The sequence below is a fragment of the Labeo rohita genome, chromosome 7, assembly GCF_022985175.1.
Source record: "Labeo rohita strain BAU-BD-2019 chromosome 7, IGBB_LRoh.1.0, whole genome shotgun sequence".
Lineage (NCBI taxonomy): Eukaryota > Metazoa > Chordata > Actinopteri > Cypriniformes > Cyprinidae > Labeo > Labeo rohita.
In genome coordinates this window covers 44333541-44358322 of record NC_066875.1, presented here as the reverse complement: position 1 = coordinate 44358322, position 24782 = coordinate 44333541, and the positions used below count along the sequence as shown (strand labels likewise).

At 36.9% G+C, this 24782-nt stretch overlaps 1 protein-coding gene across 1 annotated transcript in view; it reads left to right on the top strand.

The window, feature by feature from the left end:
- Positions 1–7180: 7180 nt before the first annotated feature.
- Positions 7181–24782, top strand: part of abhd17c (abhydrolase domain containing 17C, depalmitoylase) — a 47548-nt gene continuing 29946 nt past the window's right edge. The window contains exon 1 of the mRNA XM_051114424.1: positions 7181–7954. Coding sequence (XP_050970381.1) covers positions 7470–7954 — 485 coding nt within the window. The 5' untranslated portion in view covers positions 7181–7469. The remainder of the gene's footprint in view (positions 7955–24782) is intronic.

Here is a 24782-nt window from a genome sequence, read left to right as displayed (position 1 = left end):
GTCAAATTCAAGCATTTACATGATTCAAATTTTGCTTTCCATTATAATTATAACATGTTAGTGTAGTCTAAAGGCATTTTTGGAAACAAGACCCAATTCCTTGTCTGCCTTTAAAATCGTAATGAGCACAATTGCTGAAATACAAATATTGTCACTTTTCCCAGCATCTCAGTGACTGTGAGTGTATGCAAACCCTAAACATTACCACACCAAATCACAGTTTGCAAACATTTCTGCTTTCAATTCCCCTAAACCGCAGCCCACGATACGTTCAAAGCTAACAACCCAGTCCTGGGTGAGGGATTGCTCACTTCTTATATAAACACTGTTAATGTGTTCACTCATGCTTCTAAAGCCATCTAATGGTTCTTCCACGACCATATCAGATGCTAGAAGTCATGTTTTTAGACACATCGCATCAGTTCGGGGCATAACATGATTGGCCGACTCTCCAGTCGACTTAACCTGGTAAAAACCAGCCGTAACAGTTGCAGAAAACAAGCATTCCAGACGTTGCTAACATAAGCCTACAGTCAGTTGCTGTCCATTTAAGTAAAGCCTTTTTTATTGCACCATCTGGAAAATTTCGCCACTGACTCGTTCTATTAGTGTACGAGGGAGAGCGTGTAGAGTGCGCAGAGAACATTTCCAATGTACTGCAATGAGTGATCCGGATATTGTTGTTGAGTTTGGAGCCAGAACTTAAGATCCTGCTGGGATACTGTGGGAATGCCTAGGCAGGAGTGATGAGGCAGGGGGGTGAGGCATGGTGGGAAAGTAACAGGAAAAACAGTCTTGTGACATCACTCTGTTTATTTCCCCTAAATGTTTTTCTCCTGTGCATTGGTGTGTGGCTTCTGATTAAAAATCATTGTCCGTATTATATGCTGATGTTATGACTTAAGCAAACAATGACAGTTTACCAGAATAGTTCTGTCATTATCTATTCACCCTAATGTCTTGTAAAGCTCACAAATCGAGGTGGAATTTAGACACATTGCACAAGGTTTGACGTCACTGATGCCAAACACCATCAGCGTTTTGTAAACGTCATTTAATAGCTGTAGAAGCGGGGAAGGATTTCATCCTGATTTGTGTTTGTTTTCATTTTGTGTAATATTTATTTAAAATTTTCTCTCACGGTCCAGTCATTAAACAATGTTACTTTGTTTATCTTAAACTGACAGCCCCAACGTCTCATGACGATTTTTACGCCTAAATCCAGCTGCAGATGATGCATCATAGAAAGACAACATTCATTTGGGTGAATCTCACAAACATTTTCTTTTGCGTAAAGAAAATTATGCCGATTTTTTTTTTTTTTTTGATTAATTGTATTTCAAATAATGTTTTTGTTTTAGTTTACTTGTTACCCATTGTATAAATACATGTTTAGTTAATTTATATAATATATTTTAATTTGAATTTTTTATTGCAACCACATGATGTATAAGAACTAAAGAATGTAGCAATTAGGAAAAAGAGCAAATCTTTATTTATGCTTTAATTCTGGTTCATTTAAATATATATATATATATATATATGTATATATATATACTGTATATATATATATATATACAGTGCACAGCATAAATGAGTACACCCCCTCTAAAACGTAAAAAAATTACTTTTTACTTAGATGACATGTTAGGGTTCTTTGGAGATATTATGTTCCAACAAGCCTGCTTGATCAATTACAGAGGAAGAATGTCAAAATTATTCAGCAAAATAAGATTTTCTTATCAAAGTGATAAAATGTTGTGTTGCAAAAATGAGTACACCCTCCTGAAAGTTACTGAATAAAACAAAAAAAAATGTGCATGTATAGGTTTAAGGCTATTTTTGATCAACAGATAAATATATTGAATCAAAACTTTTAAAGACAAGTAATTTCCTGACAGTTAAAAGTGTTATATAGCCTACTGAATCATACTTAAGACTTAATGCTGGCAGCAATGGAACCACTTGGGAGAAAACTGCCAGGTGACTTATTTCTTAGCATGAAAAAGGACAATGGTACAAGAGGAATACCAAATTATTGTTTTAAGTGTGAAAATATAGCAGAAGTAGCATTGGCATTCAAAAACAATGGACTTGTGACAAGGCCCCTGAAATAATCAGGTCTTCACTTTAAGTTTTTTTATTTAGTGATGAGTGAATTTTTGCTAGAAAAAGAGCAGGAGAAATACCATGCAAGTGTCTCAGAGCTGGCAAAAGCTATGAAAAGAGTGACACTTTATCTGACAGACAGAGTACGATGCAGTCTGCAGAAGTGACATGCATGGTTGTTGTCACCACTAGAATTACCTACTGAAGCCAAAGCACAATAAACTCATTTAACCTCTTCCAGGCCCATATTTATAAAATATAGACTTCTGGGAATCCATACTCTGGTCTCAAGAGACCAAGTCAATCATTTCGGATCCAAAGCATCCAAAATGTTCTGGTGTTGCTAGAGGAGGAGTACAGTAAAAAGTGCCTGGTTCCTACAGTTACCAGAGCAGTGTACTTAAAGTTCTGGAAGGCATACTAAGTACTAGAATATTATACATTTCCTGAATTAAATCTAGGGTGTACCCATTTCTGCAATCCTTCTTTTAAACAAAATTGGCTAATTTACTTATCTTACAGAACATATTGGCATATATTTTGTTGTTTTTATTAAGTATATGTTTAATACATTTAAATTTTGCCATCTTTCCATGAATTATATTAGTGATCTTTTACTGATTTATTTAAACATTTATTCATATATATATATGAACATATATACTATACATGTTTATATATATTACATATATAAACTGATAACTCAGTGCTTTAACAATTTTCATAAATCATGTTTTTTCATTGTGCATTCTAATTAATCTCAATCAAACTGCATTTGGGTTATTTGGATTAGGTAAAGAAATATTAAAAAATACAGCTAACTAACACAATAAAGCACAATAAAAGCATGATAACATAAAAAAAACATGATTTTTGAAAATTGTTAAAAAACTGAGTTATCTGTTTATATATAATATATATAAACATGTATAATATATATATATATATATATATATATATATATGTGTGTGTGTGTGTGTGTGTGTTTATAAACATGTATAATTATATATATAAATAAATGTTTAAATAAATCTGTTTATATACATTATCTAATTATCTGTTTTTGCAAATAAACTCTATACATATATATAGAGAGAGAGAGAGAGAGAGAGATCACATGCAAATGCCTCTAAATCCATCTGACATCTTTCTTTAAAAAATGCATTTTTATCAGGCTCAGATGTATAGGTTTCTATGTAAGTACTGGCACTTCTGATTCCGATTATATATATATATATATATATATATATATATATATATATATATACGCACACACACACGCACTTGTATAATTTAGATTTTTTTTTTTTTATTGAGAATGAGATTGCATTGCAATAATTAGAAAAACATTATGCTTATTTATATATTATTTATGTGTTTATTTGTTGAAAAATACACTTACCATTAAGCCATATCCATAAAATTATTAAATGAAGTCAAAACATGACCTGTTTTGACTTCAATATTATTCTCATAGTTTTTTGCAGGATCGGAGTGGTTTTATTTTTCCATGTTCCCTATTTTCTGACATTACGGACCCAATTTTCATATAATGAGACACTTGAGTGTGACAGTGAATAAAAACTACCTGTAGTGATTGTTGCAGGGAAGTGCATGTTATGACTGAAGTGTAATATAGTTGTTTTTCCTATTTTTGATCTGCAAGTTTACAGCTCCCACAACGCTGCTGTCTGGCGCATTAAAAGCCAATCCTGTGAGGTTCACATGATCCTGATAATATTGGTTCAAAACCAGAGTGTGATGTGCTTAGGTCCCAGGAGATCAGAGGAGTCAATGCCCAGAATCCAGCTGTCTGCTCTTTCATTTAGACACTTGTACAGCCCCGCAGACACAAAACTCCATTTCACAACCAACAGCTGAAACGTGAGCAGACTTTGGTGTTTTACCAACTATGTATTTTGAAGGACTTGCTGAAAATGTCTGGTATTGCAGCTATTTGAGGAAATTGCATTGCATGCTTTTGAAATGTATTACAAAGTTCAGAGAGTACAGCTGCTGAATGCACATTGTGTATTTTCTGATGGCATGCCAAATAACAGGCCAGTTTTATCAATGCACCGTGAGAAAACTGATAAATTATGAAAAAAAGCTTAATGCATTTAGCAGGATTTCACATCATTCTGATTCTATTGAAGAAAAAAAATTGGCTGAAAATATACTCACAGTCAGGCCATCCAAGGTGTAGATGAGTTTGTTTCTTTATGGGAACAGATTTGGAGAAATTTAGCATTACATCACTCATCAGTGGATCCTCTGCAGTGAATAGGTGCCGTCAGAACAAGAGTCCAAACAGCTGATTAAAAACATCACAACATCACAAACAAAACATGACGTTTTAACATTAAACTGTTGCTTCTGGACAAAATATGAATTCATAATCCATAAAAACACTTTCTCTAAAGAACTCCATTTGCTGTTGTCCTGTTGTCACATGACAAATTATGACATATTTGTTTAGAACTGATTTAAACTATTTTCATTTAGAAATGGTGCTTGATCTGTGCATATTTCTCTCCTGATTCAGATGAGACAGCTTTTTCACTTAAGAAAGTAATACCATGGTAAAAAAAAAAACTATTTGAAATAATAAAAAAATGCCTTAATGATAGATTTGATAGCTTTTTTCTTCACAAGATGTTAATTGATGGACTGGAGTGGTGTGGATTACCTGTGGATTATTGTGATGTTATTGTCAACTGTTTGGACTCTCATTCTGACGGCACCCATTTACTGCAGAGGATCCATTGGTGAGCAAGTAATGTTAAATTTCTCCAAATCTGTTCTCCGAATTTTCATTCTTGGGTAAACTACTCCTTTAATTAAATCATTCTATATAATCCACTAACAGGTTTTAAGCAGTTAAATTGCTGTGCTTAAACCATTTATTTAAAGACTCCCGAATTCCAGAAAACATAATCTTCATTGCCTTGATAACAAAACGTGGTGCATATGGTGACGGAGATACAGTATGTGGGTGAAGCCACGCTGAATGAAACACAGCGAGGCCTCCTCTTTTGACCACAGGTCTGTTTTTTCCATAAATAATGAAAGTTATGCACAGGAAAAAAATGGGTGCACCTTATCTCCTCGAAAATATAAAACGCAGATGGAGCCAGAGCAATCAGCACCCAGTGCATTTCCCATGCATCCACACTTCTTCTGAGCAGGTCCCACAGTGCATTTCTACATCCAACGAGCACATTATTACTATCTAGGAAATGTGCTTCATCCTCTAGGGTATGATAAATCCATTCCACCCTGGACTCCATATGCTTTTTACTGATTAGGTGAGAATATGAGGAATGTTAAGCCAGGCTCTCTCTCTCGCTTTCTCTTCCCCATTCCATTCAGGACATTCCCAAGAGTAATATTCTGATGTTTATGAGCCTAAAATGACTTCACAGTGTCGTGGTTATAAATTTCTGTCACATTACGACTGCATTTTCCCACTGAAATCTGATTAATGAGAAACTGCAAGTTTAGAAATATCATAGGAAATGTGAAACACGCACAACAAAGTTACATGCTGAAATGGGTTTGGTGTCCTATTTTCTTGATTCTTATGTAATCTCAGCAAAATGTATGTTTCAATGCGTGAGAAGATTATTAGCACAAGGACTTCATTTCGGTAACCACAATGGCATACATTTAGACGAGAGTGAAACACTATTAACTAGTTGCGTATTAGCATGCATATTGGCTGTTTATATAAAGCACATATTAATACCTTATTCTGCATTACAGTTTTCTAGATCTCCTAACCCTTTTGGGTGATACTATATTATACTATAACAAGTAGTTTATTGAGTCTTTCTGACAACAGCTTTCTTTTCGATTATGATTGTGTGCACAAAGCATGGGAAAACTTTATCAGCGAAGAATACTGAGTGAAAACCGAAAGTGACTGGGACCATTGAACAGAAGAATTGTGTCTAAACAAACTAAAATCAACATTCATGAACGAGCTGTAACTGCCAAAACTTTAATCACAGACACCAGTGCAGAATTGCAAAAATGATGGTGTCACGATCATAAAAGTGGGACATTTGGAGCACCAAGATGAACAAATCACCTGCCAATCACCTGACCTGCAAGTATTATCAAAACATTTTGGGGCGGTTTTGGTGAGAAGGCTGAGAAGCAGATTCTCTCCTCCACCCTCTTTAAAGCAACATTCAGCTGGAGACTATTCAAATGTTGTACTGCATGAATCTATTCTAAGATGCTGGAAGCTAAAGGTAAATGGTGGTAATAAAGAAAAATCGCCTATTTCCCAAGTGTCCACATTATTTTGTCCAACCCCTGTGTTTCTTCTGATCTTAAAAACCTTTTGATCTAAAGGCTTCTGGTTAAATGCTTGGAATAAGTTTCCAGCATACATGATGTGAACTCCTCGAATATCGTTAAAAAAAACAAAAAAAACATAGGCATGCACCTGGTGGAGTTGATTGCACTTGATTCAAAACGACCCAGGCTCGGGTGAAATATGGACAAACCCAGCAATTACGATGTTTTCACCCAGCGGTTGGGTTAATTCTTTAACTCAAACTTGGTAGATTTATTTAATTCTACTATTGTTTAAACATTACTATATGGCTGGCTTAACATGAAATTAAGGTGAACATTTATTAATAAGCAATTAAAAATTGGTAATTGTTTATCATTTATTCAATTTATTAATAAATGTTCATTTATTGAACATATTATTATTAAATGTTAACAACCTATTTTGGGCTCATTTTAAACAAGAAATAGAAATTTTAAGCGATAGCTGAGTTATATAAACATAACATTTAACCCATTTTTTAGAGTGTGAGTGAATATCCAGAAGTGTGCAGTGCTGGAATAAACAAAGAAGAAACTGAAATATTTTTCATTTGTTTAATATTTTGAACAAACACATGTTTGAGTTTTTGTTGTCTTGTCCAAGTCTCAAAAAAGAAGCACCATCCTGCATCTCATCCAAGGAAAAGGCTCGTGACGTCGCAGTCGCCAGCAGGAGCCGGATATCCGCCCTGACCGGAAAAATCCCATATTTGGGCATTCTTAGCAGGAGCAATGGCAGCTTACATTGTATGTGAACGGCTAGCTTGACGCTGATTGTGTAGTGTTAATGATCGATTTTTAGACATTTTCAACCCATGAACGAGACGGATGAGTGGTGGATTGGGACGTATACATTTTTTAAAATGTCAGCAACCAAGTGCTAGTGACCGATCCGTCAAACCACTAACCAAACCGAAACCACTTAGCACGGCTTTAGCATCCTCGAGACCGTTCGTGTATTTTTCTCGCTATTCGTAACTCCCCCGACTCTCACCCGGTATCAGCTGCTCTCCATGCCCGAGCAAGGCCCGAGAATGAACAGCTTCTCCCTCGGCGAGTTGTGCTGGCTCTTCTGCTGCCCGCCCTGTCCGAGTCGCATCGCGGCCAAACTGGCTTTCCTGCCGCCCGAGCCCACATACTCCGTCCATACGGATGCAAGCGGCGCGACCAGCCTGCATCTCACCGAGCGCGCCGACTGGCAATACTCGCAACGCGAGCTCGACGCCGTCGAGGTGTTAGTGACTCGAACCAGCCGCGGAAACCGGGTCGGCTGCATGTTCGTCCGGTGCGCTCCCGCTAGCCGCTACACGCTGCTGTTCTCTCACGGGAACGCCGTGGATCTGGGCCAGATGTGCAGCTTCTACATCGGCCTCGGCTCCAGGATCAACTGCAACGTGTTCTCCTATGATTACTCGGGTTATGGGGTCAGTACCGGGAAACCGTCCGAGAAGAACCTGTACGCTGATATCGAAGCGGCCTGGCAGGTGCTGAGGAACAAGTGAGTGTTTCTGAACAGGTGCTTCAGTGTTTGAGCGCCAGTCCCAATTGTTCTGTGATGGTGTGATGTTTCCATGCATATGTGTTCACAAACACCATATAATACTGCTGTTTTCCTTAGGATGAAATGGAATGAATTGATTTTTCAGATTTTTTTTTTTTTTTATATGTTTCGTAAGGATCTGTCTTATTTTTGATGTTGTCCTATGTAGTGAAACAGTAGAGATATCTGGTAATCAATTTGACTGTCAATTTACACTTTTTTGTGATGGTAAGAGCATAAGTAAGCAAGTGCATGGCTATCTAGTATCTAGCACCGAAGCAAATAAATTTTTTTTACAATTACTAATATATCAAAATTTTTTTTTTTTTTTTTTTAATAGAATTAGTATGTAAAAAGATAATGAAATAACCAAATTATGCGTATCAACTATTAGACACTCAATCATGACATTACTAGCATCAGTCACAAGACCAATATCAGTTGATCTCTGTTTTTTGGTTCTTTTCTTAGCGTCCTGCTGGTTTAAATACTCAAATCCTCTTTGTGCCAGCCCACTTTTTTTCTTGAACTGAATGATGACATAACTAAATAAGTTGTTGCATAACCACTTATAAACATGTCACATCGCTGACTGTCAGTCTTATAAGTTTTAATAGCATGTTTTTACAGCAATGAGATTTGGAGGTTAAGTTGGGTTGTGCCGATGTGTGTGTTTCTTTGGCTGCTGCTTGTATCGATAGCTGAAGCAGGGTTGCCAATATGACTTAATTTAGTGATGATAAATTAGTTGTAAACAATTTTGTTTAAGTAAATGCTCATTTTACAAAACATCAACTCAAAATTCATATATCAAAAATAAATAAATAAATAAAATCACTGACTGAAGCTAATCAGTGGAATTTGGGGAAAGTGGGAAATTTGGTTCATCGATTTGGTCAATTAGTCCGTTTGGTCTATCAGCCTAAGACCACACGTTACAACGATTATAATTTGCAGGAGTGATATTTGTGCAATGTGAATGAGATATTTGTTGGTTGGATGATGACAGTCTGGCTCCATACTGGTGTAAAATGGGCGATACACTCAAAAATAAAGGTGTTTCACAATGTCATAGAACCTTTTTTTGTCTAAATGGTTCCATAAAGAACCTTTAACATCTGAAGAACCTTTCTGTTTCACAAAAGGTTCTTTGTGGCGAAAGAAGGTTCTTTAGATTATAAAAAGGTAAGAGAGAGAACCTTTGACTGAACGGTTCTTTGTGGAACCAAAACTGGTTCTTCTATGGCATCGCTGTGAAGAACCTTTTCAAGCACCTTTTTGAGTGTACCTAGAGTGTAGGCTTGTTTGACTACAGATTTAGAGTTTTTACAGTTGCTGTGTTGGTTTTGGGAGAAAATCTGAGGAATTATGTGACAAGAATTTAAATATGAAATGTTTTAAATGGTGTTGGTAATGTGAGGTGTAATCAAATTAGCTCAGATATTTTAGAAACGTGGGATTTGAAGAACTTGTCAGAAGTTCCCAAAGTTCTTTCTGCTGAAATTTCTACAGAATTCTGTGGGTGCAGATTCCATGTGGGCTTTTGTATGATCACATCCCCAAAAGGGAATGGTCATTCTGGGTAACTGCTGATCTTTCATGCTGATTCAGCCGTTTGGTCATGAGAAGAAGCTGAGGACTGCAGTCAGGCACCGCATGATCAACATGAGTATGATCTCACTACACTGAACCAAGAAAACCTTTGTTTGTACCATTGACTGAACTGATCACTTAATCAGTTTGAACAACAACCAACCTCATGTTTTGATCAATGTGTTTTAACCATTGGACTTTCTCCTGAGCAAACATAATAGCTTATGTTGTCTTCCAGAGGCAATCCATGACAAAATGCCTTTAGAGGCTAATGATTTATAACCGGTAAAGATTTTTTTAACAAACTCATTAGAAAGTTGTCTTTCTGGCAGATTGAGGACAATTGCATAAAGTGCCTTGTCTTTAATAATATATAACGGGAGATGTTTACACTGGAGAGTGTAAATGTCTGTAATTATTTTTGAAGTAGGAACATGATCATTTGTTCGCACATCTGGCAGTGGTTATGTTGTCTAATGAGCAGTGTGACTGGTTGAATGCAAAATATAAATGGTTTGTTTGGTTGCTCTGCAGGCAGGATTTTAAGGCTTCATATGTACGCTTGTTTTGGCTATGTTTTAAGGCAGTATTATCAATGCCAGAATACATTGTGCTCAATGGAAATGAATCCAAGATGGTGTGCACCAAGATCTTAAATATTTATACAATGCTTAGTTGAAAATGGACCGTTTTGCTTGAATATTTTTGTGTGGTATGTATTTGTATGTTTTTTTTTTTTTTTTTTTTTTTTTTTGCATTGCTTTATAGCAGCATCCTAACTCCATTGTCTGCTGAAATTAATCGTGAGTCCAGTAACTTGTGCACTTTGCATGGGAATTGCTATTTGTGTGACATGCAGAGTTGCTCTCTATTAAAACAATATATAAGTTCCCTTTATTTGCTGTTGAACAGAACTTCAAAAATAGGTTCAAAACACCCGAAGCTAATTCTGATTAACTGTAGTTGGTAAGTGTTTTTTCCATCAGATTTTAATGGCTATCCTGGGGTTACAGAGGTGCTAGTTTGTCAATCAAATTTTCCAGGAAACCATTAGGAAATGAATCGCTTTATTATGGCCATAAGGAGGCTCGAATGCTGCTTCGTAGCAATGATCAATTATTTATAGAGTTTGATTCTTAGTTAGTAAGGTTCCTGTTTCTACTGTAAATGCTCATGTTGAAACTGAAACTTTGTAGAGAGAAGTGGAGGTGTTTATAATGCACTCTTTGCAGTTTGTCTTTGACAGGGTTATTATCTAAAGCTTTAATTTAATTAAAGCTGAAAACCATAAAAAAAGTCACTTTAAATAAACTGGCCCTATGAAATCAGGAAGACTCCTGACCCCCCCCCCACAGGATTTTTTTTTTATTTTTCTGGTTATCAGTTGAAGGAACAAATCATTAATTTCAGTTATCTTTTAGTTAATGAAAATTAAACACATTTTATTTTTTGGCAAATAAATGGGATTTACTATTAAAATGAACACATGGAAGAAATATTATGTAATTACTATCCAAACTTTTATTTTGACAGGCTGCCATGAATTCCTTTAAACTTCTGTGTATTTGATATGACACTAGTTTTACTCAAATTAAATGGTAAAATGCTCATGAATTGACTCTCAGAGCAGTTCTGTTGATGTTGTTCATGTATTTATGTCCTTATTTAGTAAAGCGACAGACGTTCAAAATCACTGCACGCTTTAGTATCTGTGTAGTAAACGAAACCATGCAATTAATTAATTAAATTAATAAATACATTAATACATTAATTAATTAATTCAGTCATTCATTCATTCAGAGAGACACACAGAACATGCAGGATTTATTTTTAAATAGTCTTTTTGCAGCGTAACATTTACAGATACTAGTCTATATCGCGATTTGATTGAAGTGTAATGACCTACTTTTGATTAATACATCCAAACTATATTGACATTTAAAAAAAATAAATAATAAAGTGACAAACACCAAAATGACCCAAAAGTAAAATATAAAAATAAAAAAAAAATAACCAAAGAAAAAAATAAACCTAAAAATAAAAAATTAATTTAAAAAATGTATTAAAACCTATAATAGTATCTCAGTCATACTAAAATAATACTGGTCCTTCAGGGTTGCTTAGTTGTGTTCCTGTAGAGTTTACGTCCAAACTCTATGCAACAGCCTGAATATGAATTTCCCAAGTACTATATGAGCAATACTTGAGTTTAACTGTAAGTGATTGACTCTTTGTTCAGGAATATAGTCAATGCAAATGCAAAATTTTGGATGCAAATGTACTTGTGCTGTGTTATGAATTGCAGGCCTAAGTGTTCGGATGGCTTGAAAAGTTTACACGCATACGTGCTTGTATTATATTTTTATCCCTAAATGCCATTTCCTCCTGTGTTTACTCTCTTTAATGGCAGCACTTGCAGAACTTCCCGTGTAATTACTGTACTGTGTGCAGTAGCCCTTCAGTTTGACTCGCTTTAACCTTCCACTACGCTGACAGCTCTACCCTGAAATTGATCTGGTGACGTACCAAGTGTTGAAAGTACTCATATGGCAGGGTAAATTAACTCTGAGCCTCTTGTACATTTGCTAGCACAACAGTAGTAAGTGACGGCATTCTCTGTAGATTCCAGAGGATGTGCAAACGTTTGCTGAACGTTAATGTCGTGTTTATTTGGTGACGCAAAGATCATAATCATACTGAACTGTATTTCAGAGTTGACAAAGTAATCTAAAATTCATTGGATTGTGAAATTAGTTTTAATATTAGATGAATGCCAGAAACAACAGTCTGAGGACCCTACGTGCTGCTGCGTTAGGCAGCCAGTAAAATATAAATGTATAAACATGGCCTTTTTGAAAATTGTTTTAAGTTTTCCAGTGCTATTGGATGGAACTTTCTGCAAACATCATGTTTTGGAGAAATGCAATTGGAAATGTCATTATTCCAATCGCTTGGAGTAATAGCGCACGCATTGCGCATTATATGAAGAAGTTTAATATTTCAGGTTTGGGATGTGCAGCTTAGGCAGTAGTTATAGTGGTGCTTACCATGGCAATTGTCTACTAACAATTGACACTCTCCATTACGGATATGAGTTTAAAGTTTAATTATCCGAAGTTGAGAATTTTCTAAAGTTGTTCTATTTGTATTCAATGCAAAGGCAGAATCCTTCAGACTCATTTGAATAAATTAGAGCTCATTAAATTGAGAACATAGCTCACAGTACATTTTAATGCTAATCTGTTTTAAGTATTAACATATCAGCACCTGACACCTTTTTGAGGGCATTTGCTCCATCCAAACATTTGCCAGTTTTATCCGAGGTGTTTGCTGAAGTAAGATAATGCACAAAGGATTTGACTTTTTAATGCGTTATTTACCTCCTCTGCACTTTCTCCTGGGGTTTCTAGCCCATATTTGGTCCATTGTGCAGTAAGTCTTTTCCTGTTTATGGAGCGTAATGCATTTCATAAGGCAGTAGGCAGAATTACTTGGACAGTCCGGAGGAAAATCTGTTTTGTTCTTTTCAACAAAACATTTGAAGGCCAGGGTCTGTTGGGAGCATTTTCTCCGGCTTTGGCGTGCTGAGCAGTTTCTGTAACTATAACTCTGTGCTTCTTACCATTAATCCACTGCACTTTTTTTATGGTCTAGAAATGATAGAAGCCCCACACATTGCTATAGCTTTTGAAATGTCCTATATTCATTCAGTCAGCATTGTTTCAGTCTTACGACCCTCTTCAGGCAATAATATTGTCTGTGTTCTGTGCACCTGCTTGTGACTGTCCAGGTGCGTGTGGGGTTTTAGAGGCTTATGCAAGCAATAAATTAACTTCAGAGGTTTTCTGAGGGAAAAAGTCTGTCAATTAAACTTTCCTAAAGTCATTTTTTTTCCCCCCATAACAAATTTAAAACTTAAAGTGTTCATTAAGTTGAGCCTGACAGAGTAGGTTTCACCGTAGCGCTTCCAGTGTCTCTCCTCTTCTCAGTGTGAATTATTTACACTGCTGCTAATGAACCAGACAGAGCTGCCTTGGACTTTTGGATGGCAAATTCTAATATTCACGCTGTTACCTGCAAATCCAGGGCTATGTTGTGTGCTAGAGTGAAAATTTAAAGGTAAGAAAAGTAGGTTAAAGTTGTCTCATTTTACTTTTGTAGCATTTTGCATATGCAAGTAAGGGTTTCTTGTTGCAAAACTATTATTATAACAGGTGTTACCTGATTAATTTCCACCATCTTTAAAATGAAACAGGCCTTGTTTGATACTATACATTAAAGATTTTGACCTCTTATTATTGGTTAACCTCTATGCACACTGAAAAAATTGGTGTAGGATTTATTTTGAAACAAGTTTCACTTAGACACTGTGAATATATTTCACAAATGTGATCCTGGACCAGTCGTAAGTACAGTAGCACTGGTATGTTTGTAACAGTAGCCATCAATATGTTGTATTATATTGCATGGGGTTAAACTGATCTTCTTTTTTTTTTTTTTTTCTCTTTAGTGCCAAATATCATGTAAGTAAAGATCATGTTCAATGAAGATATTTTGTAGATTTTTGTTTAGTCATTTGCATTGCTAAGAACTTCATGTGGACTTTAAAGGCGTTTTTTTTTTTCCTTAGATTGCAGATTTTCAAATAGTTGTATCACGGCCAAATATTGTCCTATCCTAACAAACCATACATCAATTAGTTATTCATGTACTGACAAATGATATATTGACCTTTATGACTAGTTTTGTGATCCAGGGTCACAAATAATTGCAAAAACACATTGAGTTAAAAGCGAAAATTTTGAAGAAACTGAAATGGTATTTTTGTGAAGACTATAATGTAATCTGTTGTAATCTATATCATTATGTTTTGCATTTCATGTAGCCCTTAAGCAATGGTTTGTGTTCTTTGCAGAATTTCTCTAGTTTGCGACTAGACAAATTGCTGCAACTTGGGAGGCTTTCAGTGGAAATGTGACAAATGCCTTTGAGTTATGGCACTTCCACACGTGTGCCCGTTTTATTCAGCTCTGCTGCTATTGTAGCCTCAGAGCATGGGAGGATGAAATGAGTCAAAAAGGGTTTTAGAGGCAAATGCAACTGCGCTAATCTGTCACGATTACAAAAAGTACATTGTATACTCCCGTCTAGTCTGAATACAATTGTATTCTTACTGGAAAAGAACATGGAGACGCAGTGCATAGGTAAGCTAGATGAGTTTGGCATTGTTTTTAAATGTTGTCCTTGTGTTAAGGGCACCAAGTTGTCGATCAGGTTTTTCCTGAAGCCATGTGCTTATTAAACAATTTTTCCCCTTAATGATTTTATGATGCTCGTGTCGAACCGTTCGATCCAATCGGAATACGTAATGCTGAAAAAAACACTCACAGTTTTATAATCTAGGATTTATTTATCTTCAACCTTCAAGGTTCCTCTTTCTACTGCTTATTTTAAAACTGCATTTATTTTTAAGTTTGCATGTCATGCAGTCCTTAGGCAGTTTCTGTTCATTTAAATGTTTTTGTTATTGCTGAATTTCCCTGTTATACCAGTGGGAACGTAATCAAACACTTATTCTTTCGCCCACTCTTGTTTCTCGCTTCTTTAAACGCAGTTTCCTCTTTTACTAGCCTGTGTTTGTCCTGCTTTTAAAGGCAGATCTTCCTCTGTAATTACTGTACTGTGTGCACTGGTCCCTCAGTTTGACTCTCTTTAACCTTCCTCCTTGCTGACAGCTCTGCCCTGGAAATGATCTGCATGGCTGATCAATGGTGCACTCTTGGACAGCTAGATTTTTACACTTTTCCTGAAGTCTGGGATATCTCAGACCCATTTAGCAATTTAGAATGAACCATTTTCTGTCTTAACCTCCATGTGAAAAGGCTTATTTATTGGAGGTAGCAGTAATTAAAGTCTACGTTGAAATCGGATCATTTGTGAAGTCATTGCGCACCATTTTGTAGCATTCACATCAACAGATTTCTGATGTGACAGTCTTAAGCATTAAAGGAAATTACATTTTTATGTTTTTTGAGGAAAATGTGTGCCACAGTGCTAGAGGTGTTAAGTAGGATGTTTGTTTGGGATTAAGGTGTACTTGGTTGTTACTTAGTGGCAGATGACCTTGTCTACAATTCTTTTCAATTCTTGTCTCTGAGTCCCTCCGTTTATTGTTTGAAAAGTAGAAAAATTGTAAGTCTGATCACTTAGAATTCATCAAACTACATGATTTGTATCATTCATGTCTGAAGTATAATATATGGGGTTTGGGATTTCAGACCTTTGAGTACGAGAATGCAATCGTGATTCTTGCTTATAAATCCAGGAGTGAGTTGATTAAATAAGTGTTTATTTTTACTGAAATCAAATCGCTTCCTGTTCGCAATCATGGTGACCCTGCATTCGTATCAAGTCACTGGATCAGCATTTTCCAAGCGTTTGTGACACACAGACGCTTCCCTAACATCCCTGTAAAGACTAGGTAGGTGTGTTCCCGTTTTTCCACCCCTCCCGGTTAATCTCATTTCAGAGCGACATCCGTCAGTGATCCCCATGAGGTCTGCAGGAGGACAGACAGCCGTTTGTAATCAGGCAGCGTTCACAGGTACCATTCACCGTATGAGCTTGAGCCTGAGACTTACATGGTCCATGGCTCCACATCCCACTTTCTCATTTAAGATTAAGGCTTTTCTCCCTTTGTACACAAGACATGGGGCTCCTACTGGTAAACTGTGTACAGCAAAGCAGTAAATCCCAAATGATAAAAGAGGAGCAGCCGGTCACTAGAGCTCCCCCCAATAAAAACAGCAGTAAACTGACAAGAGTAGTTTCAGCAGTGAGATGGACTTAGATTGTTTTGCACCCACCAAATAGAAAAGAGGGAAAATGTGCTTCTATTAAATTACTTTGAGCTCAAGGCAGTGTCCCACTTGCTGACTCGAAACAGCTCAATTTTAGTAGGGAATGTCCTGCTGACTTCTTTCTGACATCTCGCCCTGATCTGTTAGAGGTCTGTCAAGCCTACAGATTCAAAATGAAATAGAGGTGATGGACTAAACCGTTGTTTTAGATGTTTCTCTCTGGTTCCCGATGATGTAAGAACAGGATTACCACACAAACGGTTGTGGCCGACTGAAAAAGGCATAACGGTACACAAACATGACTGTTCAGTGCGTACCTTGGTCTTGACGTTACAGTCAGTGCAGTTTCAGTACAGCAGGGGAAAAAAAAAAACAAAAAAAAAAAAAACACATTTCTTTTTTTTTTTCTTCCTTCTCCTTAGGGATAAAAATCTACCTCAGCTTATGCTCTGAACTACAGTGAGCCCTTTTACATTAATATAAGGTCACAATTAGCAACTGAGCCAAACTTAAATTTAATCACTATTTATTTGTAAATCTAATAACCAACACTCAAAACATTGTATGCAAACAGTGTTTTTTGTATGCAAATTAACTTCCAAATTATACAATTTCTATTTGTTGAAATGTATTCATTTACACAGTGGCTGTCATAACTTGTTTAACAGATTTATTTTTAAACATACATTAAATAATAAATGCATTACTAGCAAGTAATGTAAAATAAAAAAGTGAATGTAGTCTAATATTTTACAAAATGCTCTTCTCCAGACTTTATTTCTCTAGTGAAATTAACCAGCTGTGGTGACTTGCTGAGGTTAATGAAATGCTACATTACATTTTGTTTACAAGCTGTTTTATTGACATCTTTCCATGGTTGAATCACTGACTGAGTGATTACATGATGCATGAGATGTTCATTCATGTTTAAACTGTTTAAACTGAGGTGCTTAGAGCACCAAAATGGCTATTATTGTTTGAATTTCCTGATGAAAAAGGACATGCTTTGAAAGATGAGACTTTGTTTCTCGTGCAGTTAAAACAGTGCTGTATTAGACCTATACCGAAAATGTTTGATAGGAATACGTGTACTGTTACACCCCTATACTGTATCTGCATTGGACCTTTACTGAAAGTTCTGAGGTCCAAAAGAACCAACTGACTTTCACTGTATGCACAGATATTCTTTAAAACAAATAAACTTGTTCCCCCAAAACCTTGGAACAGGTTTATTTATTTTTATTTATTTATTTTTTTTATTTATTTATTTTTTCAGCAGAATGAATTGTGTAAATCTTTACATAAACTTTCGAATTCATGAAATTGTTCGCATTTTCAAAAGTGTTAGTTGCTACGAAAGAAATAAACCTGCTCACAACTACGTGTAAATGGTGCGTGCAAATTGCTGGTTACTTCACTTTTATATTCAGTAATATTCTTCAAAATGAGATACTATTAATACGCTACTGCAGTGGATCATAGAAACCAAAGCGCCTCAGCTGGAAAAACGCTGCGCTACCAAAGCGTTCTCAAGCCCCACCATCTGGCCATTTTTAGAAGAGCATTTGGCTTTTGTTGTTTTTGTTGTTGTTGTTTTTTTTGTTTTTTGTTTTTTTTCCTCAACTGGCTAAAACGCTTTCGTGGATACATGTTAATTGAATATTTATTGTTAGGCATATGGCCTATTAGTCTTTTTTGCTTTTATGCAGTATACTGGAGCCAACTTGAGAAGGTAGTCTAGAAGATTCCACTGCGTTCCTGGACACGTAACTTACATGATTGTGGTCTGTAAGTGGGAATTATGCTAATTGTGAATGAGCCCTATTTACGAATGATTGGAATTCATTAACATGCATATGTTTAACTATCAAATCTGATGTATACTAAGTGTTTGTGAATCCGGAGGGTAGTTTTCAGGAAGGTCTGATTTACGGGCAAATTACTCCGAATTTAGTCATGTTTACCTTTAATGAATGAGGCCCATTGGGTTTTTTTTTTTTTTTTTTAGTGCCCATATTATGGATTATGAAAGGTTCATACTTTGGTTTTTGGAGTCCCCAACAACAGGTTGACATGCATGCAAGGTCAAAAAACACTTTTATTGTCTTATGCATTTATTTTTACCTTATTTGCCCAACAACTCCCCAAACGGTTCACCCAGCGATTCAGTTTTCCAAACCTCTCCTTTGCAAGATGCTACTCTGCGGTGATTGGTTCGATGACCCAATCTGTTGTGATTGGTCTACTGTGTGCAGCACATGTCGGAAACATAACATTACATTAAACACTCAAACAGCCATGGTCCATGTGTTAGCCCAATGCAGAAACGTATTGATAAAGCACTGCAGTTTGTACACCAACTTATTGCTCAATTCTTTATCAGAACTCCAAGTAATAACAACAACAACAACAACAAACATTCATTATTCATCAGCACATTTCTAGACAAATGTGAGTGCACAGATTATGCTGTTTGCTGGTTAGACCTACAAGCTGTGAGGAGTGAACAGAACACACTTAACTAAATACGTTTTATTCTCCTTATAGTGGACGTCAGTGGTGCTCAAAGGTTACAAATGCAGCTTTAAAGGGATCTAAACGATCCCAGCGGAGGAATAAGGGTCTTATCTAGTGAATCGATCTGTCGTTTTCTTAAGCAAAATTATATTTATACACTTTTTAACCACAAATGCTTGTCTTGTCTAACTCTATGATGCTTATGTGTACTCTGTGCACTCTCTGACAGTTAGGGTATGTTGAAAAACTTCTCATCTCATTTTTTCCTCCAACTCCAAAATCATCCTACATCGCTGTTGGTTTGTAAAGGGTGTTGACCCTCATTGCACGTTCAGTTTGTGTTCAAGTTGTCCCGGGTCTGCGTGCAACAAGTGGGCGGGCAGTATGCTAATGTTTCATGTTGAGGTTTTGGTTGAATACCTAAAATAAGGTCTGTGGTGAACACAAGCTTAATATATTTCCGCATTTTATTCTACGACACAAATACATCAATATTTTTTTCAATACCTTTTTCATGTTTTCAAAATGGGACTTCAGAGATTGTTGGGGACTTTAAACATCATCATGCTGAACAGGTATACTCCTCTACTCACTAGGCCACTTTTACAGCTTTGTTAACTTGCAGTACTACAAACTTTACTGACTCAGAGTTTCCAGCTTGAAGATTTCAAAAAGTTGTCAGAAGCGTAGTGGTTGGGACATTGACTTAATGCCACTGTGGTGTACTTTAGTGTTTTACTTCTGCCAATTGTATTTGGTCTTCAAAATTCATCTTGATGAACAAAACGTGTTGAGAGTCATAAACTGTATTTGCCGCAGAACTTCTCTTCTGCTGTTATCTAAAGGCCAGTGGAAAAATCCTTTTGGATTTTTATGGAGGGAACCAGGTTGATGTGAACTTTTGGTATGGCCCACAAAAATCTTCCCTGCAGCACTCTATAGGGCTTAGAAAGCATACATACTTAAAAGTAAGTCTTTTAAAGGTAGGCGAACCCCAGAAACCCCTTGGTATAAAAACCAGCATTTTCTGAGGGAAACTTTAATACCAGATCCAAGCAGGACAGTAGATTATGAGCTAATCAGCGTGAGAAACAACTCATTGGTTTCTGCCAAGACCTCAAGAGCCCACCCAGACTACTTTCAAGCTAGTCTAGAGTTGTGTTGTGAGTCGGCAGGGCTATTAACTAACGCAGCAGGGAGTTGGGCCGCTGGAGCTGTTAACGCTCACCCGCTGAGACGTGCAGCTCCGTCTCTGTCTGATTCTTCTACTAGTCTGTCAGTGAGGCTTATGACTGAGAAACTGCTAGTAAGACGCCGACATCAGAGTCATACGGAGACGTGGGTTGAGAGCAGGAAAGGAAGCAAGTGTATTCTGCAGTGAAGCGTGGACTAATTTTTAACTGCCCTGGGTTTGTGTGACAGACGTAGCACCATAAAATCTAGCTCGTCCTCTTCTGCTTTTCACACCTACACAGTTTTTACCACAGTTCATCTCTCTCCACTGATCCTTTTATATTTGCTTCCTTCCCTTCTTGTAGTCCTTCACAATTCTGTGAATGCGTTTCTGTCACTGACTGCATGCTAACGACATCTGCAGACTTGGGCAGGTGTCCTTTATACACTGTAGTGCGGATCCTGGCATAACACTGAGGACCTGAGGTCAGGAAAACCTTCAGCTTGGATTCGATTCAGGACTGATTGGGCCTCTGGTGTCAGCTGCAGGTTTTTTTTTAACTGTGACTCATTGTTCCCAACTGAACTTGTTCTGCACAATATTTAAAGCCTCCCACCATATAGGGAAAGATATTTTTGGTATTTCTGCTTTATGCATGTCAAAACTGGGAGTAGTGAGAGATTTAATTAACCAGGCTTCATTTTGCGGTTCCAGAAGTTTCAAGAACATAGTTTTTCAATACAACAATAGTTGACCTTTTTATTTTGATAATCTCCTTTTGACAGTGTTGATTAGAACCAGCCCTGGGTAGATTACTTACAAATTGTAGTTTGTTACTGATTTCAGATTGCGTGATGAAAACTAGTTAGTAACATACTCTTGGTTACTCATTTTAGGTAATGTATTGTGACTACTTTTTAGATTAGGGTTTTTTTTTTTTTTTTTTTTTTTTTTTTTTTTTTTTTTAACTTAACTTGTTTTAAACTTACCATTAAATGTACCATATTGATATAAAATATAAGCTAAAGAAAATGTATTCCATTAGCTGTAGTTAACATGTAGTTGCAAAGTAATCAACCGAATGTCTAATTAAAGTGTTACACCAAAACAGTTGTTATTAAGAAGGTTAGTAATTTAAGTACTTTGAAGTCATCCTTTGTCCCCCTTGAGAGTTTGTTGAAGTCCCACCCTATCAGGCTTCTGAAAATGATCCTATTTGCTTAATTTGTTTCTAGGGTAATTGTGCACCATTCAATTAAGTTTTAATCAAAATGCAATATGTTTCACCTCTGAAATTACTTTTCTTTTTGGCTTTCCTGATCACCAAGCACTTTCCTTTTTCAACTCCTCCCTTTTAACCACCTGTCTCCATTCTGGTAAATAACTCCTCCTCCCAATCCAGTCATTTCTCTATTAATAATATCAGCCAAATCACCCAACCAGACATTGTATGCAATCGCTTTACTGCCTTTTCTCCCCAAATTCAATAGGATATTGAGCTATTGGAACCATTTAGTAATGGACCATAGTGGGGAATGCTTTCTTCAGATTTTTCATGTGCATTTGTGTTTTGAAGCTTAAAGAGATAGTCCACCTAAAAATGAAAATTGTCATTCTGTGGAGTATAAGGGTGTGTTCACACTTGTAGTTCGGTTCGTTTGGTTCATTTGTTCCAGACCAATAAGGAAAATGATACGTTTGGTCCTGGTCCGCTTAGCGTTCATACTGGCATTTTAACAGCAAACCTAAAGATACCGAACCTTAAGGCATAGTGATACGTTCACAACCTGATTGGTCGGGTTGAGTGAAGTATATTTTGTGACGGAACTCACCGAACACTCCAAACAAAAGGAAAAGGTGCCTTCTACTTATAGCGGCGCTGCGGGTTTATGACACGAAAGTACACATTCACTGATCAGTCAGCTCAGCGGTCTGCTTGTTTGGTGCACACCAGGGTTCGGATGGCAGTGTTCACACTTAGGGTGTATTCACACCTGTTTTGTTTAATTCGATTTGTTTTAATACCTTTTGTCAGGTATGAATACAGCAATCACACTCTGGTGCAAACCAAATAACCATACTGAGACCCAGCTGAAAAGGTCAAACAAACTCTGGTACAGCTGACTGGATGAACCAGTGAATGGATGACCTTAAGCACATGAGTGTTGTTTTTGCTTATTTATTTATTTATTTATTTATTTATTTATTTATTTATTTATTATTATTATTATTTTTACAGTTTCTGGTTCCCTAGCAACAGAACACAAAAAGGCAGTGTGAAAGCGAACAACACCAACCCCAAAAAAAAGCAACATTGTATTTGGTCCGGACAGAAGTAAATAAGCGGACTTTGCTGGTGTGAATACACCCCATACTCAAATGAACCACACTAAGGGTGTGTTCACACTTGCCATGTTTGGTTTGATTAAAACGAACTCTGGTGCGATTTGCTCTGTTAGGCTATGTTCATTCACACTTGGCGCTTTTTTTTGACAAGAAAAAGTTGACAAGGGCATTTTTAGTAAAAATAAATAAATAAATAAATCTGGCAGTGTTGCAGCCGAGAGTGTCTTTTGTTGCTATAACAACAACTGCAACGGTATGAATGTCAAGAAATGTTGAGAAAAGAGAAAGCTCATTCTTGCGCTAGCTTTTGTTTTTTATTTTTGGCCTTTATTTGATAGGACAGTATTTAGACAGGAAGCGAGGTGGGAGAGAGAGAGGGGGGACGGGATCGGGAAGGGTCGGCGAGTAGTTTTTTTTTTTTTTTCGTTTTTTTTTTTCCCCAAGAAAAGTTTTTTTCAACTTAAGACGCTCCGAGCTGCAGAAAAAGATGCCGGCAGTGGCATTTAAAAAAGCGCTCAGGACTTTTTTGAAAACACTGTTTACTCCATAGGATTATAATGTAAAACAGACACTGACAGTTTCAAAAAAAGACTGCAAGTGTGAACATGACCTTAGTGCGGTTCATTTGAGTAAGTGTGATCACTGCCATTCGAACCCTGGTGCGCACCAAACAAGCGGACTGAGACCAAGCGAACTCTGGTGTGGTTCGAATGAAATAGGAACACAACTTGGACCAAATACTAATGACAAGATGGGACGCTATGCAACATGATTTTACGCAACAAGTGGTGTATCCAAAACAAAATGAGCAGAGGGCAAACGTGGAGCAATAGGAGGTAAAGTGCCTTTTATGAGCTCTTTGTGAGTTCGCAGGTGAAGATTTAATCATATGCACGCAACAATGAGCATGCTTAGTCCAGCAGATGGCATTGTGTATGTAAAAAGCGGTGTTAAAGCGGTGCTGAGCAGACCGATGAATGGGTACTTTGATGTCATACACCCGCGGTGCCGCTTTATGTCGAACGCACCTTTTCCTTTAGTTTGGAGTGTTCGCTGAGTTCCGTCATGAAATATACGTCATTCAACTCGACCAATCGGGTTGTGAACATACCACTATGTTTTTAGGTTCGGTATCTTAGTGTGAACGCTAAGTGGACCAGGACCAAATGTATAATTTTCTTTTTGGTCCGGACCAAATGAACTAAACAAACCGAACTACAAGTGTGAACACACCCTAACAGAGCAATCGCACCAAAGTTTGTTCTAATCGAACCAAACACCCTAAAAGATGTATATGAAGAATGTGTAGGTTCAAACAACACTGGACACCACTGACTTTTATTGCATGGACAAAAACCACTTGAGATTCTTCTAAATATTTTCTGCGGTCCATAGAAGAAACCTAACTTACGCAGGATAGTAACAACGGGAGGGATGATGACAGAATTTTTGTGTTTGGGTAAACTATCCCACTTCTTAAAAGGAAATGTTTAACCAGGAAGACAAAATCAAATTTGCTAGCGTATTTGCATTTTGGTATATCCGTGTAGTTTGACTTCTCCATTGAGAGAAGTAATCTCACGAACCTGAGGTAATCTGGTGTTGGCAGGTCACTCCTGACTGCACAGGAAAGCAGTAAAAGGATTTTAAAGTGCTTTAGGAGCTCGTCTCCATGCAGTAAATTAAACCGTCCCGTAATGTTTACACGTGGTGTCTCTCTTTAAAGAGGCATGTGAGGTCAGAGGACATCTTGTTAAAACAGACAGGTGAAAGCATGCATGTCACACTGTGCAACTAGACATTTTCACTGGACGTTTTATGTGGATGCATTTGCTTTCTTGAGAATACAGAATAACTTCTGACAGTTCCTTTGGTGTCCTGTCATATTGTGGGATTGATGGTTTTTTTTGGAGGATTATTTGTAATTGCAAGTAGGATTGGCGTATTGGATAGAATGAAACTCGGTCTGGTTTTGTGACTTTTTGCTTAGTATTCAGTAGTTCTGTTCTAAAACCAAATGAGCTGCTTTGCTGTCTGCTGCCTACATAGGATGCATCCTAACTGCAATTGATTATAAACGCTCTACATAGGCAACGACTGTCTGTGCATCATACAAATAGCGCTTCTCACGTGTATCCCTCTTGGAGACTTGACTCCAATTGATTCCAATAGAATTTGGCATTAGCTTTGAGTTGCCTTCAGTATTTAATATCAGTGTTTTTAGAACTGAACGTCTGTGATCACCTCTCACTTTATCCTTGTTGCACTGCATTACAGGTGGCTTGTAATGCATTAT